The sequence below is a fragment of the Cicer arietinum genome, chromosome 2 (genome assembly GCF_000331145.2).
Source record: "Cicer arietinum cultivar CDC Frontier isolate Library 1 chromosome 2, Cicar.CDCFrontier_v2.0, whole genome shotgun sequence".
Classification (NCBI taxonomy): domain Eukaryota; kingdom Viridiplantae; phylum Streptophyta; class Magnoliopsida; order Fabales; family Fabaceae; genus Cicer; species Cicer arietinum.
The window spans coordinates 52,385,734-52,404,533 of record NC_021161.2 but is presented as its reverse complement, the minus strand read 5'-3'; the positions used below and the strand labels follow the sequence as shown (position 1 = coordinate 52,404,533).

Genomic DNA, 18,800 nt, shown 5'->3' with positions numbered 1-18,800 from the left:
ACTTGTTAAATATGTTATGCAAGGCACCAGACCACCATAATGTGAGTGTTACTTGATTGGCTTAATAAAATTTTAATTTTAAATCTTTGCTTTACTTGATCCTTAATTTTGGACTTCTTTTTTTTTTCTTCCAATTTTGGTACATTAATTTTTGAAATTTTAAACTTTTATCTAATTTTTAATTCGACATCTAATTTTGATGATGTAACAATTAAGTACCACCACTTTCATATCACATTGTCATGTGAGCTTTCACGTCATATTGTCAATAATTACCACCATTTTTTCATATTTCTTCTGACATGTTCAATCAAAACTGAACATGTTACAAACTCCAATCCATGAGTTGCATCGTGTAAAACCAATTGCATAGATTTACTTGTTAAATATGTTATGCAAAGCACTAGACCACCATAATGTGAGTGTTACTGAATTGGTTTAATAAAATTTTAATTTTAAATCTTTGTTTTGTTTGATTCTTAATTTTGGACCTCTTTTTTTTTCTTTCAATTTTGGTGCATTAATTTTTGAAAATTTAAACTTTTATCTAATTTTTAATTCAACATCCAATTTTGATGATGAAACAATTAAATAAAATGATGCGGAAATCATCTCATATTTATAATTCTTTTCAAAATATTTTTTTTGTTCAATTTTATAAAATAAAGAAAAAACAAAATCTAAAAGTTTAAATAAAAAAAATTTGAAAATAAAAAAAAAAAAACGTAAGCATCAAGCTTTGAAAACACATTTTATCAAATAGTCACTCAAGGAACCACTAAACAATTTAGTTTTTTCTCGGTTGTTGTTTGGGATATAAGACTAAAACATAATTACAAGTTTTGACATGACGCACATGAATCAGTTGTGCAGATTATGCAACCCATTATTTTGAATCCATGTGACATTTATTGCTAGTTTGTATGGACGACATTGTGTGATAGCAAAGTGTTCAATTTTGACTTATATTGGAGAAACATAATGGTACGTTCAGAGAGTTTTGAGGGTGCATTCTATAAGCTTTCACATGATGTGCATGAATTGATTGAGCAAGTTATGCAACACAACACATCAAATTCAAGTGTCACTTGTTGCTAGACAATAATGACAACATTGTGTGTTAGCACACTAAGAACGTGAACTATGTCATTTTATAAGATATAGGACTAAACATAATAAAAATAGATAACTTTTTTTACATAAACATTTTTTTACTCCAACAAAATTAAAACTTTCGTTCATAATAACATTTAAAATACAATTAGGTACGCTACATAAAATACTGTTATGAACATATATAATAAATATTTTACCTAGAAGCAAGCACTACCATAGTTGAACGATTAAAAAACACAATTTGATATTTATTGTATTAAAATAATATAATAGTAAGATTTTTTATAAACAAATATAATAGAAGATTTGGTTAAATATTTATGTAAATAATTATAATATTTTTTAGGCTAAATTACATATGTGGTCTCTTAACTTAATTTCAGGTAACATTTCAGTCATTTATCTTCTTTTTTTTCCCAAGTTGGTCCTTTATTGTAATCTTAAGTGACAATTTGATATTTTATGTTTTAAAATTTCAACAATGTTATCCTTTTTTATACAAAAATTCAAAAAAAATCATCAAAATTTTCAACCAAAACCCATAAAATTAATAATCATCTTCAATATAATGCAAATTTTATCAAATCCATAACTCAAATATTCAAATACACTCATATTTTCATCTCCAACAACATCAAATAAAGAATGAAAATATGAGTTTATTTCAAGATTTAAGTTATGAATTTGATTAAATTTGTATTTTATTGAAGATGATAATGAATTTTAGGGGTTTTGTTTGAAAATTTTAATGATTTTTTTGAATTTTTGTAAACAAAAAAGGACAACATTGTTGACATTTTAAAACATAAAATATCAAATTGTTACTTAAAATTAAAATAAATGACCAACTCGGAAAAAAAATAATATAAAGGACTAAAACGTTACTTGAAATTAAGTTAAGGGACCGCAGATGTAATTTAGCCTATTTTTTAATTATTTTTAAACATAGTATATTATCATTATATAATATTTTTATTTTGATCGAATCAATATTTAATATCTAAACTCTGAAAAAAATGTATATAAATATTTATTCATGAGATATGTTTGATATTCAAATGATGTGAGTAATTATAAAGAAATAAAAATTAAAAAACTTTTGTGAATAATAATTAAATAATATCTATAAAAGTTATATGCAATAATTTTTCAAAAAAGTGATAATTTTATATTACAAAACTAAATAGAGCAAATAATATTTAAACTCCTAAAATATTATCTAAAATTTATAAATGTAATAGTAATTAGAATAATCGGATGAACTTTTGTTTAAAATTAGTAAATAATAGTTACATCATCTCTACAAAAATAATTACAATTCCAGTGGTGTTTGATGTTAGTCTGCAATTACAATATTGTGTGTTGATAGTGTGTTTAGCTTTGACATATATTAGACAGTATAATGGTATATTCAAGGGACTTTGAAGACACGTTTATCTAAATATTCACTCGATCAACTACTAAATAACATCATTTTTTGGATTGTTGTTCAAAGTATGGCAAAAATGTAACAATAAGTTTTGACATGTTATGTCGCAGGATACCCCAAATTCATATGGCATTTGATGCTAGTCTATAAGGACAATATTGTGTGCTAATGTGTTCAACTCTGAGATATATCAGATAATATGGTGGTTGATTCAGTGGGCTTTGATGACACATTTCACCAAAATATTCACTCAATTAATCATTGAACAACTTAATTTTTTTATCAATTGTAGCTTCGTGTGCATGGCAAAAATGTAATCACAAGTATTGACATGATGCACATGAATCGGTTGTGCGAGTTATGCAACACAGTACTCTGAATCCATGTGCCATTTTGTGCTAGTCTGTAAAGACAACATTGTGTGCTAGCAACATGTTTGACTGTGACATATATTGAAGAGTATGGTGATACATTTAGAGGACTTTGAGATCACATTATATCTCGTGCTAGTTGCGTGAAGTATATGACAAAAATGTAATAATAATTTTGGCATAATGCACATGAATAGTGAACATATTGTGCAACAGAGTCTACTGTTGTTCCGTAGCTGACAACTTGTAGAGTATATTATAATGTCAACAACTACTTTGTTTTATCTCTTTTTTAAGAGTTTAATATTAGTGCATTTTTTTCACATCATTCAATCTAATTCACATAGATATTTATTAATATATTTTAATAATAAATATAATTAAAAAAATTGTAATACATGAAGAATAAATGGTATAATAGTAAAATATAATCAAATATTTATGTAATAAATATTATTACCTTTTTTATTATTATTTTTTTAAGTAATAGACTATTACAATATAGTATTTTCTTTTTGACTATTTAAACTCTTAAAAACTATACAAATATTAACTTGATGAACTATGATGTGATTAATAATTAAATAATAAATTTAATTTATATACATTGATAGTTTAAATTTTTCATTTACATGTGTATCTAAATCATTTTTGGTAAATTTTGTGAAGATATGTAAAAAAACTAATTCAAGAAAGTGATACTATGATGTATTTTGATTGGATGCATATATAAAATTATTACATCGTCAGCATAAAGAAACTAATATCTTAAATAATTACTACTAAAGTTATTTGCATTATTTTATCAAAAAATAATTATATTAAAAAATTAAATATAATTGAAATTATTTAAGCTCTTAGAATATTTTATAAGAGTTGAAAATATAGTATAAATTTGTAAACACGATAGAAATCAAAATTATTGGAAGAAATTTTTTATACAAAAGTAATATGCAATATTTATTCAATATAATGAACATTGATGAAGTTATTAGTAGTGTATGATCTACCACTCATGTAATTTTGAGGATACATTCTATCAAAGTATGATGTTAATATATAGTGATAATATTAATTATGTTCGAGCAATGTTTAATATTGACATATATTGGAGAGTACAATGATACATTCATATGACTTTAAGAACACATTCTATCAAATATTTGTTGAGTTAAATATTAAATAGTTTAACATTTTCATAGTTGTTGCTTCAAGTATATGGCAAAAATGTAACTATATGCATTGATACGATGCACATGAATCGGATGTGCAATTTATGCAACACGATACTCCGAATCCAAATGACAATTGTTGCTAGTATATAAGGACAACATTGTACGATAACATATTCAATTTTAACATAAATTGGAGAAGATGATGTACATTCAAAGGATTTTGAGGACATAATTCACCAAATACTCACTCATTTGACTATTGAACAACTTAGCCTTTTCTCGATTGTTGCTTATAGTAAATGGAAAAAACGTAATCACAAGCTTTAACACGATGCACATGAAAAAGTTAAGCAAATTACGTAATACGATACTCTGAATTCAGGTGGCATTTGCTACTAGTTTATAAGAAGAATACTGTGTGCTATCAATAAGTTTAACTTTTACATATATTGAAGAGTGTGATGGTACTTTAAGAGGGTTTTGAGGAAACATTTAAAAAAATATTAACTCAGATAGCTATTGAACAACTTAGTCTTTTCTTAATTTTTTCTTCGAGTATACGAAAAAAAATGTAATCATAAGCTTTGACGTGATGCACATGAGTTGATTAAGCATGTTATTTACTACGGTACTCCAAATCCAATTGACATTTGTTGCTAATTCATAAAGACAATATTGTGTGTTGGCAACATCTTCAACTTTAACATATATTAGAGAGTATGACAATACATTCATATGACATTGAAAACAAATTTAACCAAATACTGACTCTGATAGTTACTAGATAACTTAGTTTTTTATCGCTTGTTGTTTGGAGTATGTGGCAAAAACGTAAGCTTTAGCATGATGCACATGAATGATTTGAGCATATTATGCATCACGACACTCTAAATCTAAGTTGTGTGAATATTTACTGATTAGATGTGATGTGAATAATAATTAAATAATAAATTTAATTTGTATAATTAACAGTATAAAACATTTTTACACCCTCATAAAAATTTGGACATATTTATGTCAAAATAAAAAAAGATAGGTTAGTCATATTTATTTATTTTTAAAAATGTTTATTTATAAATATTTGGAACCTACATTTAGGACAACACTTACACCCACCCAAAGCATACACTAAGTGTTATTTATAAAATAGATAAAATACACATTGAAGCCTGTTTCTCCAGTCCATCTCAGCAAAATCAAAATCAAGTGTTATGTATTCACCACCAATTACCAATAATAAAATTTGCACTATATCAAAATACTCAAAATAAAATATGCACAACTTTGTCAACAACAAACTAATAAAATGTATACCATGTGTGTTTTCACGACACAATATTCCTAAATAACTACTACCACTTTTCCATATTTCAGTTGCATAAATGTTCTAATGACAGCTTCAACTAGAAACTGAACATGCTACAAGCTCCAATCCAGTTCATTGTCATGCATCAAGCCAAACCAAGAGTAGGCATGGCAACAAGGCGTTGGTAGATTTTGTCTACCCACTTTCACATCCGACTAATCAGAAAAAACTTGCACTCATCTCTATTTTTTTACTTCTATGAACTTTAGACTTTCATCCCTACCCGCAACTGAGTTCAGGTTTTTCCACCTACATCCACATTCATTCATATATATAAAATTATAAATTTAAAAATGATATCTATTATAATTAATATGATAAAATAATTATTATTAGACAATAATAAAATTAAAAAATATTTTCTATAGAGATGTTATTATAATTTTTAATATTTAAAAATATATTAAGTATATTCATATATAATTTAAAAATTACAATAATATTATTAGCGGAACATGTTCGAGTGTGGGGTGGATATTAACATCCCAAACTCGCCACTGCCTCTAAATTTTAATTTTAGGGAAATATCTGCACTCGTACTCGCACCTAATCAAAACGGGTTTTCTTCACTCAAATCAAGACGAGTTCAAGTGGGTATTCGCAAATGCGAGATATGTTGTCGTCCTTAAACAAGAGCATAAATCCACTTGTTAAATATGTTATGCAAATGCAATGCACTAGATCATGGTGACGCGAGTGTTAATGAATTTTCTTAATTAAATGTACTTTTAATTTTAAGTCATTATTTTGTTCGATCCTTAATTTTGGATCTCTTTTTTTTTTTTTTTTTTTTTTCCAACTGGGGTTTATTAATTTTTGAAATTTCAAACTTTTACTTAACTTTTAATTTGACGTCCAATTTCGATGATGTGAAAATTAAATGAATTGATGTAAAAATTATCTCATATTTATAATTGTTTTTAAATAATTTAAAATATTTTATTATGTTATATTTTATATAAAAAAAACATAATCTAAAAGTTTAAATTATAAATATTAAAAATAAAAAATAAAAATGTAAGATTCAAGCTTTGAGGACACATTCTATTAAATAGTCACTCCTGTAACTACTAAACAATTTAGTATTTTATCGATTGTTGCTTTGGTTATGTGACTAAAACGTAATCACAAGCTTCGATGTGATGCACATGAATCAGTTGTGCAAGTTATGCTACATATGTTACTTCGAATTCATGTGACATTTATTGCTAGTATGTACGGACGACAATATGTGGTAACAAAGTGTTCAATTTTGATTTATATTGGAGAAATGTGATTGTACATTCAGAGAGTTTTTGAGAACATGTTATACAAGCTTTCACATTATTTGCATGAATCGATTGAGCAAACTATGCAATACATCACGTCGAATTCAAGTGTCATTTGTTGTTAAACAGTAATGACAACATTGTGTGTTGGCACACTAAGAGAGTGAACTCTGTCATTTTATAAGATATATGACTAAACATAAAAATAGATAACATTTTTTTGCATAAACATTTATTTACTCCAACAAAATTAAGACTTTCATCCATAATAACATTTAAAATACAATTAAAAAATTTCAAAAAATATTGTAATGAACATATAAAATAAATAATTTACCTAAAAAGTAAACACTACCATTAGTTGAACGACTAGACAAAGATAATTACACATTTATTGTATTAAAATAATATAATAGTAAGATTTTTTATAAAAAAAATAGATGATCTAGTTAATTATTTATGTAAATAATTATACTAATTTTTAATAATTTTTAAAGTAGTATATTATTATTATATAATATTTTTATTTTGATCGAATCAATATTTAATATTTAAACTATAAAAAAATAATATAAAATTATAAAAATGTTTACTCATGAAATATGTTTGAAATTCAAATGTGTATAATAATTATAAAAAAAATATGGATTATAATTAAATAATATCTATAAAAGTTATACGCAATAATTTTACAAAAAGTACTCATTTATATTACAAAATTAAATAGAGTATAAAATATTTAAACTCTTAAAATATTATCTAAAATTTGTAAATGTAGTAGCAATTAGAGGAACTTTTATTTAAAATTAGTAAATAATAATTAAATTATCTCTACAAATGTAATCACAATTCAAGTGGTATTTGATGTTAGTTTGCAATTACAATATTGTGGGTTGATAGTGCGTTTAGCTTTGACATATGTAACATCCCGGCGTTACAACATATATAAGACAATATGATGGTACATTCAAAGGACTTTGAGGACACATTTCTCTAAATACTCACACGATTAACTACTAAACAATTTAGCATTTTCTCGATTATTGTTCGGATTATATGGCAAAAACGTAACCATAAGCTTTAACATGATGCACATGAATCGGTTAAACATGTTATGCAACACGATACCCCAAATTCATGTGACATTTGATGTTAGTTTATAAGGACAATATTATGTGCTATTGTGTTCAACTTTGACATATATTAGAGAGTATTGTGGTTAATTCGATGGGCTTTGATGACACATTTCACCATAATATTCACTCGATTTACCACTAAACAACTTAGTATTTTATGAATTGATGCTTGGAGTATATGGACAAAATGTAATCACAAGTATTAGCATGATGCACACGAATCGGTTGTTCAAGTTATGCAACACAGTACTCCGAATCCATGTGGCATTTAGTGCTAGTCTGCAAAGACAACATTGTGTGCTAGCAACATGTTCGGTTGTGACATGTATTGAACAGTGTGGTATTACATTTGGAGGGATTTGAGATCCATTCTATCAAATAGTCACCCAATTAACTATTCAACAACTTGATTTTGTCTCAATCGTTGTTTGGAGTACACGACAAAAATAAAATCACAAGCTCTGGTGTGATACACATGATTCAGTTGAGCATGTTATGCAGTATAGTGCTTTAAATACAGTTGACGTATGGTGCTAGTCTGTAATGACAATATTATGTATTGGCATATTAAAAGAGTGATTGTTGTCATTTCATAAGACATAAGCATACTAAAACTTTTTAGATAGTAGTTGTGTGGAGTATATGACAAAAACGTAATAATAAGTTTTTGCATGATACACACGAATCAGGGAGCATATTGTTCAACGGGGTCTATAGTTGTTTCGTAGCTGATAACTTGTAGATTAGATTGTAACTTCAACAACCACTTTGTTTTATCTCTTTTTTAGGAGTTTAATAATAATGTATTTTTTCACATCATTCAATCAAATCCACATAGATATTTATTAATATATTTTAATAATAAAAAAACAATTTTATAATACAAGATAACTAAATAGTATTCTTCTAAAATCTGATTAAATTATTATATAATAAATATATATTATTACCTTTTTATTTAATTTTTTAAAAGTATATACTATTACATATATAAAAATATCACACCGTCAGTGTAAAGAAACTAATATCTTAAATAATTACTATTAAAACTATTTGCATTATTTTCTCAAAAAGTAATTATTTTATATTAAAAAATTAAATATAGTTGAAATTATTTAACCTCCTAATTCCTAAAATATTTTATAAGAGTTTAAAATATAGGAGAAATTTGTAAATACAGTAGAAATCATAATTATTGGAGGAATTTTTTTACAAAATGAATATATAAATTTATATAAAAGTAATATGCAATATCTATTCGATATAATAAAGGAAAGTAATATTTTTTGAGTTTGTTCATGAACATGGATGAAGTTATTAATAAGATATGATCTTACACTCATGTAACTTTGAGGACATATTTCACCAAATTATTATGCTAGTATGCAATGACAATATTAATTATGTTATAAAAGTGTTTAACATTTACGTATATTGGATAGTATGATGGTACATTCATATGACTTTGAGAACAAATTCTACCAAATATTTGATTAGCTAACTACTAAACAACTTAACATTTTAACCGTTGTTGTTTGAAGTATAGGGCGAAATCATAACTACAAGCATTGATACGATGCACATGAATCATGTGTGCAAATTATGCAACACGATACTCCAAATCCAAATGACAATTGTTGTTAGTATATAAGAAAAACATTTAATGATGACAACGTGTTCAATTTTGACATAAATTGGAGAAGATGATGGTACACTCAAAGGATTTTGAGGACGCAATTCACCAAATACTCACTCAATTGACTATTGAACAACTTAACTTTTTCTTGATTGTTGCCTATAGTAAATGAAAACGTAATCACAAACTTTGACATGATGCACATGAATTAGTTGAGACAGTTATGCAACATGTTACTCTAAATCCAGGTGGCATTTGCTGCTAATTTACAAGAACAATATTGTGTGCTATAAATGAGTTTAACTTTGACATATAATGAATAGTATGATAGTACTTTTATAGGATTTTGAGGACACATTCAAACAAATATTCACTCAGTTAATTATTGAACAATTTAGTCTTTCCTTAGTTGTTTCTTTGAGTATACGTGAAAAATGTAATTATAAGCTTTGACATGATGCACGCGAGTTGATTGAGCAGGTTATTTACACGGTGCTCCGAACTCAAGTGACATTTGTTGCTAGTTTATAAGGATAATATTGTATGTTGGCAACATCTTCAACTTTAACATATATTAGAGAGTATGACAATACATTAACTTGGATTTGAGGACAAATTTAACCAAATACCGACTCTGTTAATTATTAGATAACTTAGTTTTTTCTCGGTTGTTACTTGGAGTATGTGATAAGAACACAGTCACAAGCTTTAGCATGACACACATGAATGATATGATTATATTATCCATCATAATACTCTTAATCTAAGTTATATAAATATTTACTTATGAGATGTAATGTGAATAATAATTAATAATTTAATTTAATTTGTATAATTAACAGTGTAAAACTTTTTTACAAATGCATCGAAAACTTCTATACACCAGAAATATTCATTTTCTTAACTTTAATTTGTGCAGAGATGTGTGTTTTCTAATATGTCAAAGTTATGATGTATTGATTGCCAATAATTCATGTTTTACATATATATATATATATATATATATATATATATATTTAAGGATCTAAATTCTAAATTAATAATTAGATATAATACAAAATGATAGAATATTAATTAATATTAGCATTGATTTTTTATAAAAATAAATTATTGTCTTATCATTTTTTACAATTATAAAATAAAAATAAATTATGTATAATATATGTTTTCAAGTATTCAATTTTAATATATATGTATCATAATTTTTTAAATATTGACTGAGACAAGATTCATGCGGTTCAACTAGTGACACATTGGTTCGACTAAAAACTCAAGGTCATTGTGTGATGTGACTCTTGCAGCTAGTATATGAGAAGAACATTGTGTGATGGCAACAAGTTAAACTTTGACATAAATTGGAGAAAATAATGGTACACTCAAAGGATTTTGAGGACACACTTCAACAAATTCTAACCATTGAACAACTTAGTCTTTTCTCACTTGTTACTTAAAATATATGGCAAATACTTAATGTTCTCAAGTTTGATTGATCCACATTTATCAGTTACGTATCGTGTGCAACACATTACTTCAAATATAGGGGGCATATGTTGCTAATTTGTAAGGATAACATTGTGTACTAGTGTGTTTAACTATTTCATATATTAACGAGTATGCAACACAAATTGTTGTTGTTTTGTGGTTGACAACACGTTGCGTAGAATATCACATGAGGAACCACCTTTTTTTATCACTTTTTTTATTTATTTAATTTAATACTAATGTAATCTTTTTAAGGCACAATTCAATCAAATTCACATATATTTATTAGTATATTATAGTAATAAGTATAATGAAAATGAATTTTGTAATACAATATAACTAAACAAGATAATAATTTTTTTTTATTAATTTTTTTTATTAATTTTGTAAGACAATGATATATTTTTTTTATTAATTTTTAAAAGTAATAATGTATTATTACTATACAGTTCTTTTTACTAAATCCATATTTTATATTTAAATTCTTTAAAACTTTATTAAAAACTATACATAGAAATACTTACTGATGAAATTTGATGTAAATAATATTAAAATAATGAATTTAATTTGTATATATTAATAATAAAAAATATTTGTGACCAATGTTTTTTTATCAAATCATATCTATTGGAAAGTTCCTCGCAAATGTGTTTTTGCAAATTTGGTGCATTTTCTACAATATTTGTTCCTTGCAAATTAACTATTTTCTTATAGTGGCAATAAATTACTTATAGGTTTTCGTAAAAATATATTAAGAGTTAACTTAAGAAAGTGACACTACAATGTGTTTTGATTAGACATATATGTTAAAATAAATTTACATTATTATTGCAAAAAATAAATTTTATAAATTATTACTACAAAAATTATTTGCAATATTTTATAAAAAAGAAAATAAATTTTATATTACGATTTAATTTATATCCACCGTTGTAAAAAAAAATTATATTATCAATCAATCTCAACCGTCAAATTATTAAAAATATTTTATTTTTATTGTAACTATATTAAAAATTACAACTATGAATGGTTGTGATGTGTCAATAGTATAAAAAATTGATATTGTCAATGCATAATAATTAATCTATTTATATTAAAAAATTAAAAGAGTTGACATGATTTAAACTCTTAAAACATTTTATAAAAGAGAAAAAAAGAGTATGCATTGATGGCATAAAAAAAAATTTAATGTTGTCAATTAATAAAAACCATTTATTTAATCATTTCATTACATAATTATAAATGCATAGTTTCAATATTTATATAATTTATGACTCATATTAATTAACAAAGTTGTTTACATTAATAGGACTTATCCATTAAATCCTTTATAAATTTTGTAAAGATATATAAATTTAGTAAATAGATTCTACAAAATAATATTATACTTAGTCAACATAATAAAGAAAAATAATATTTATATTCAAATCCTTTATAAATTCTGTAAAGATACATGAATTTAATAAATAGATTTTATTAAATAATATTATACTTATTCAACACAATAAAAAAATATATTTATATTTCGTGTCTGTTCGTGAACATGGACGAAGTTAATAGGCACGAAGTCAATAGATATAATAATAAATGTCTATTGAGATACACCATTACATAATTTAATAAAAATAAGATTCATAACGTTACCAAATAAAAAATAATAATAGTAGTACTTTAATTAAAAAAATATTAAATAGCCAAAGTGAATAGATGTCCATACCAAAAAATTATTATTAAATTAAATTATTATTAAAATAAGGAACGTTGAAATTGAAAACGAACAGACACGAAGCTAAGAGGGAAATAAAAAAAGCAGGGAAAAAAAAGAGGGAAAAGAAAAAAGCGTAAAAATTCAAAAGCGCGATTCCCTCGCTAGGGAAAAAATGTTTGGATATTTCCCTATAAAAGGGGAAGAAAAAATAGCATACGAAAATATCACTATCATTTCATTTTTTTCAATATAAAAAAAAGAAAAAAAGAAAAGAGAAAGCGAGAAAAACGAAAGAGAAAGAAAATCGCAGTGACATCACACCAAATGGCGCAGCCAAACAAACAACTTCCCTGCGACTCCGATGGCTTCTGCATGCTCTGCAAATCGAAACCTTTGGAAACTGAAACACTTCACTGTCGAACATGTGTTACTCCTTGGCATGTTCCATGTTTACCCCTTGTTCCGACAACTCTTCTCGATTGGGAATGTCCTGATTGTTCTCAACTCGTTGATGCTCCTGCTCCTTCCATCGCCGGCGAACTTGTTTCCGCTATTCGCGCTATTGAAAATGATCCTTCTCTTACCGATGAAGATAAAGCGAAGAAGCGTCAAGAACTCGTTGGTGGATCTTCTTCTAATCCTACTTCCGATCATTCTAATTCAAACAAAACTAAAACTAATGGCGTCCTTGATATCTTGAATGGTTCTCTTAACTGTTCCTTTTGCATGCAGTTGCCCGAGAGACCCGTCACTGTTAGTTTCTTTACCTTTTTTATTTTTTATTTTCTCTTATTAATTTCTCGGTTTACATTGTTTGTTAATATCGATTCGATCAGATAACCTAACAGAGCCAAACTCTGTCAGGTTAAAGTATTTTGGTTTTATTGAAATTATTATTTGAAATGGATTTTTTGCTACATTGTTTCGTGAGATTGAATCGATTAGATTTTTTGAAGAATCGATCAGATTTTTTGAAGAATCGATTAGATTTTTTGAAGATTCGATCTTAAAAATATTAGGTTTTAATAAGATATTGTTTGATAAGATTGAATTTATCGGGCTGATTTTATTTCAGTGTGATTGATTCGATCTTAAGTGAAGATGAAGTACATTAATTATTTGGGTTAATTAAAATTAATATTCGAGATTGATTTATTGATTGTTGTTGTTGTTATTGGTTTCAGACTCCATGTGGGCACAATTTTTGTTTGAAGTGTTTTGAGAAATGGATTCAGCAAGGAAAAAGAACTTGTGCGATTTGCAGGACTTCAATCCCACCAAAGATGGCTAGTAATCCGAGGATCAATGCACAATTAGCTATTGCGATTCGTATGGCTAAGTTAGCGAAATCGGAGAATGTTGGAGGGAGTAGTGCTCACAAAGTTTATCACTTTGTTGGCAATGATGAGCGTCCTGATACTGCTTACACCACTGAGAGAGCAAAGAAGTCAGGGAAGGCTAATGCTGCTAGTGGGAAAATATTTGTGACAATTCCGAAGGATCATTTTGGACCTATTAGTGCTGAGAATGATCCAATAAGGAATCAAGGGGTTCTTGTTGGAGAAACATGGGAGGATAGAATGGAATGTAGGCAATGGGGTGCTCATTTCCCCCATGTTGCTGGAATTGCTGGTCAGAGTACTCATGGTGCTCAATCTGTTGCTCTTTCTGGTGGCTATGTTGATGACGAAGATCACGGTGAGTGGTTCCTTTACACTGGTAGTGGTGGAAGGGATCTAAGTGGTAACAAGCGTACCAACAAAGATCAGTCCTTTGATCAGCAGTTTGAGAACATGAATGAGGCTTTGAGAGTCAGTTGTCGTAAAGGCTATCCTGTTCGTGTTGTTAGGTTAGTTGTTTTTATGAGTTACATTGAATTCAATTGATTGATTGATTCCTTATTGGTTTATTTTCATTATGATGTTATGTAATGATTTTTGTTGTTGCATTTTTTCGTAAATTGGTATATGATATTTTGTTAATGGATTCGTGTATTTGTTTCAGGTCCCACAAGGAGAAACGTTCTGCTTATGCACCACCAGAGGGTGTGAGATATGATGGGGTTTATAGAATTGAGAAGTGCTGGCGCAAAGTTGGAAAACAAGTAAGTGTGATGATTCTTGTTTGTAATTACAAATCATTGCATTTATTCAATTATTAAATACATTGAGTGAAACCTAATTGATTATCAATCTATTTGTCATCAGGGTCATAAGGTTTGCAGGTATTTGTTTGTGAGGTGTGACAATGAACCAGCTCCATGGACAAGGTTGGTTTTGGTTCCTTAGTTCTCATTTTCCCATCTGTTTGTGCGATTGCATATATACAAAGTATGGAACTTGATCAGTTCAATTCATTTTGTTCATTTGCAGTGATTTATCTGGAGATCGTCCCCGTCCATTGCCTAAAATTAAGGAGTTTAAGGAGGCAGTTGATATTACTGAAAGAAAGGGTGATCCATCATGGGACTTTGATGTAAGTGGTGTTATCTACTAATGAGACTTTAGTGTTTTATTTACTTTCATTTCTTCATTGTTTTCTAGATATAATTTTTGTCCTCTATAAGACACTCAACTCTTATAAGGCTAGTTTTTGAGAGAATTCTTTGATAGAGGAATGTTTTTTTCCCACCTTATCTCTTCTTCTATATATTTTGTAAGTGTGTCTCAGTATGTTCATTTGTCTAATTTTCAGGAGGAAAAGGGATGCTGGTTGTGGAAGAAGCCTCCACCACTAAGTAAGAAGCCAGTGAACATTGTGGATCCTATTGATGGAACAAAAATAACAGTTGTCAGGCCAAGTGCTAAAAAAGTGTCCTTCAAGATCAAAGATAGGCTATTGAAAGGTATATATATGATCCTTGGATATAACTTTTAACCTCTTTTCCTTTTTCTTTGGTCACTGTTATTGGAAGCTGTACTTGTTATAAGTATATAGTAAAATTGTTACGTTAATAAAACTTTTGCCTCTGTGTTCGTTGTTTTTTCAGAGTTTGGTTGCAATATATGCCGCAAGGTGTTGGCTTCCCCTCTTACTACACCTTGTGCTCATAACTTCTGCAAAGCCTGCCTGGAGGGTGCTTTTTCTGGCCAAAGTTATATCAGGCAGAGAGCATCTCAGAGTGGGCGCACTTTGCGTGCACAGAAGAATGTTATGAAATGCCCTACCTGTTCAACTGACATTGCTGATTACCTTCAGAATCCACAGGTACTACGGCACATATTTATACATAGATCTTTATGAAAAGATTGCATTGATTATTTGTAATGTGATTTAATAATCATATTTGTTATCAGGATTTATATTTGCATCAATCAAATATGGAATGAATTATTAAACTTCAAATTGAATACTTGGAGTTCCTTTTAATTGTATTCCTAATTTACTATGAAACGTTTTGTATCCCAATCTGCAAATATTTTTGTTCTCTACATCAATAAAACTATAAGAAGGCTTATTTTGATTATTTCTGTATTATAACAGGTTAACAGGGAAATGATGGGTGTCATAGAATCACTCCAGCAACAGGCTGAACAACAACGGATGGAGGAGAGTTCTGAAGAATCAAGTGCTAAGGTGGAGGAGAATTCTGAAGAATCAAGTGCTAAAAATGATGAAATTCCGAAGCTGGACGAGGACACTGATGTTTCAAAACCCAGTGATTCAAGTGAAAAAATATTGGAGGAAATTAACGACAATGATCTGAAACGTCCTCAGAAGCGTAGGAAAGGCCCTGATGGCAAGGCGGTGACCGTGGAGGAACATATTGATGAGGCAGAAACTGAAGCTAAGGCAGTGACTTGCAAGTAGGTTTTTTGATGATGGATTGAATCGTGCTGTTTTATTTTGGATATGCATTAAACAGCATCAATCATAATGTGTTGCTGATTCAAAGGGATTTTTTTTCAATTGCTACCTCATAGACAAGGCATTTTATGGCTTTTTTGGGGGTACTTCTCGTTGTTTGAGAAGGCATTAACAAGATTGGGCAATTGGTGTTTAGTAGGAGACAAGAGTGTTATCTGTTAAAACATTAGAAGGAATCAATGGATTTTATTGTATGTTCAAATTTTCAAATCTAAATGTTGCAATATGTTTCCATTATTATATTTCCATATTTTATTTTAACTATCATTAAATATTTATATAAGTTTTACAGACAAAAAAAATGTTTATATTAAGTTTTGAACCAAAAAAGATTATATTTTCAAAAGAAAAAGGATATTTATATAGGTTGTAGGACATTCTTTTATATAACTTCTTTAGGCGTTATCCAAAACAGACAACAAATCACAAATTAGAATGTAGCAACTTCACCTATTGGAGAATTGAACTTTGTTGAATTTGGAGAATAATAACGGTTTGAACTTTTGTTTCTTTTATAATCAAAAAGTGGTTTTGAAATTGGGACCAAATTGGGACCCCCCCTACTACAGACCCTTGTCTCTAAAAGGGGTCCAATGTGAATATTTGCATCGGAGATTATTATATTTTATTTATCTGTATCATAGTTGATAAAAGCACTTAGAAAACACAACCACTAATCAAGAGCGCGACCACTAAATGAACACAATATTTCATGTTATCACACTAATTATTGCGGGATGTTTGTCTAAAATAGTGGAGAAGATAGATTATAAAAATTGATTATATAGCTTCCATCATTATTAAAGTTGCTTGATGCATTGGATTCTTACTTCGGGAGACCATAATCTACCGTCTATGTCCAACAATTTTTTTTAATGAAAATCAGTCATTTTTAAACCGTGATTGATAGATACTACATACCTATAACACAAAAATATTATAAAAATGACTAATAAAAAAAATATTAGCATAGTATGTGAAAACAAAAGTTGTTTTCCATCTTTGTTAAGAGGAAGATTTATGATCTGTATTTGTGTATTATAAAAAAAGGGATTTTAATATCTTATATATAGTTATTTGTTAGACTTTTTTAAATGTAGAAAATATTGTGTTTATTAATAGAAATATTTTTTTTATAAAAAATCAGTAATAAAAAAGTTTTTTTATAAAATGCTATTTATAATAGCTTATTATTTTAAATTGTTTTAGATTTTATATTTATTTTTAAAATAATAATAATAAATAAATAAAAACTCTTAAAAGTGATTATTTAAAAATAAATACGATCTCTTATAATAGACTTTTTCACCAACAATTCATGAAAGTTAAATTTGTAAGTTAGGAAAACTAATTGCACTCTAAAATAATGAGTTGAAATAGTCAAACCAATTTAAAAAATTACACATATGACTTGTTGCTTTTTGTTATTGTTTTTCATCTTAACATTTAACATTTTCATATATATATATATATATATATATATATATATATATAAAAGGATTTGTTGATTTCAAAAGTAACTATGTAATGACTTATTTTAATAACTCAATATAAATGATGATTTTTATAAATCCAACCGTTGATTATTCTTATAATATATTCATGATCAAACACAAAATTTTATATAAATCTAAAATTCGTAGTTATGTAATTTAATCATTGATATTTATTTATATTTTTTTAAAGTTTATTTTATGTTCATTTAAAATTATTTAACGAATTATCAAATAATTTTAAGTTTATAAAAATTTATGGAGTTGATCTACTAAATAAAAACTTTTTATTTTACGGTTGAATTTATAAAACGAATTATCAAATAATTTTAAGTTTATAAAAATTTATGGAGTTGATCTACTAAATAAAAACTTTTTATTTTACGGTTGAATTTATGAAATTATTTGTATTAAGCGAAATAACTCATCACAAAGTTACTCAAGGAGTCAACATATCTTCATCTTCTATATATATATATATAATGAGAGATCAAATTACACAAATGTAATATAATACCAATACTACACCGTTTGATAATGTACTAATCGATACAAATTTTACAAAATATACCATTAGATTAAAAGTTTATTTCATATAGATTATTCATATAAAATTTTACACAAATATAAAATAATTTAATTAATGACAAAGATTCATAATAATTAACGATATTTAATAAAAACATAAAAGTCGTTAACTTTGATGTATACGAGTAGTATATCATGTAATTTTAGATTTTTGTAAATTTTTAT

General features: G+C 27.0%; 1 protein-coding gene across 1 annotated transcript; it reads left to right on the top strand.

The window, feature by feature from the left end:
* The first annotated feature begins 12,907 nt into the window (after positions 1 to 12,907).
* On the top strand, positions 12,908 to 16,791 carry LOC101492397 (E3 ubiquitin-protein ligase ORTHRUS 2-like). Its single transcript, XM_004491568.4, has 8 exons — positions 12,908 to 13,440; positions 13,872 to 14,536; positions 14,692 to 14,791; positions 14,895 to 14,956; positions 15,060 to 15,162; positions 15,382 to 15,532; positions 15,677 to 15,894; positions 16,171 to 16,791. The coding sequence occupies exons 1-8, from the start codon at positions 13,012 to 13,014 to the stop codon at positions 16,495 to 16,497; spliced, it is 2,055 nt and encodes a 684-aa protein (XP_004491625.1). The 5' UTR covers positions 12,908 to 13,011; the 3' UTR covers positions 16,498 to 16,791.
* Positions 16,792 to 18,800: the final 2,009 nt, after the last annotated feature.

Coding starts and splice junctions, on each gene's coding strand:
- LOC101492397 (XM_004491568.4), top strand. CDS start 13,012: ATGGCGCAGCCAAACAAACAACTTCCCTGCGACTCCGATGGCTTCTGC. Junction 14,792..14,894: donor GGCGCAAAGTTGGAAAACAA/GTAAGTGTGATG, acceptor ATTTGTCATCAG/GGTCATAAGGTTTGCAGGTA. Junction 14,957..15,059: donor GAACCAGCTCCATGGACAAG/GTTGGTTTTGGT, acceptor GTTCATTTGCAG/TGATTTATCTGGAGATCGTC.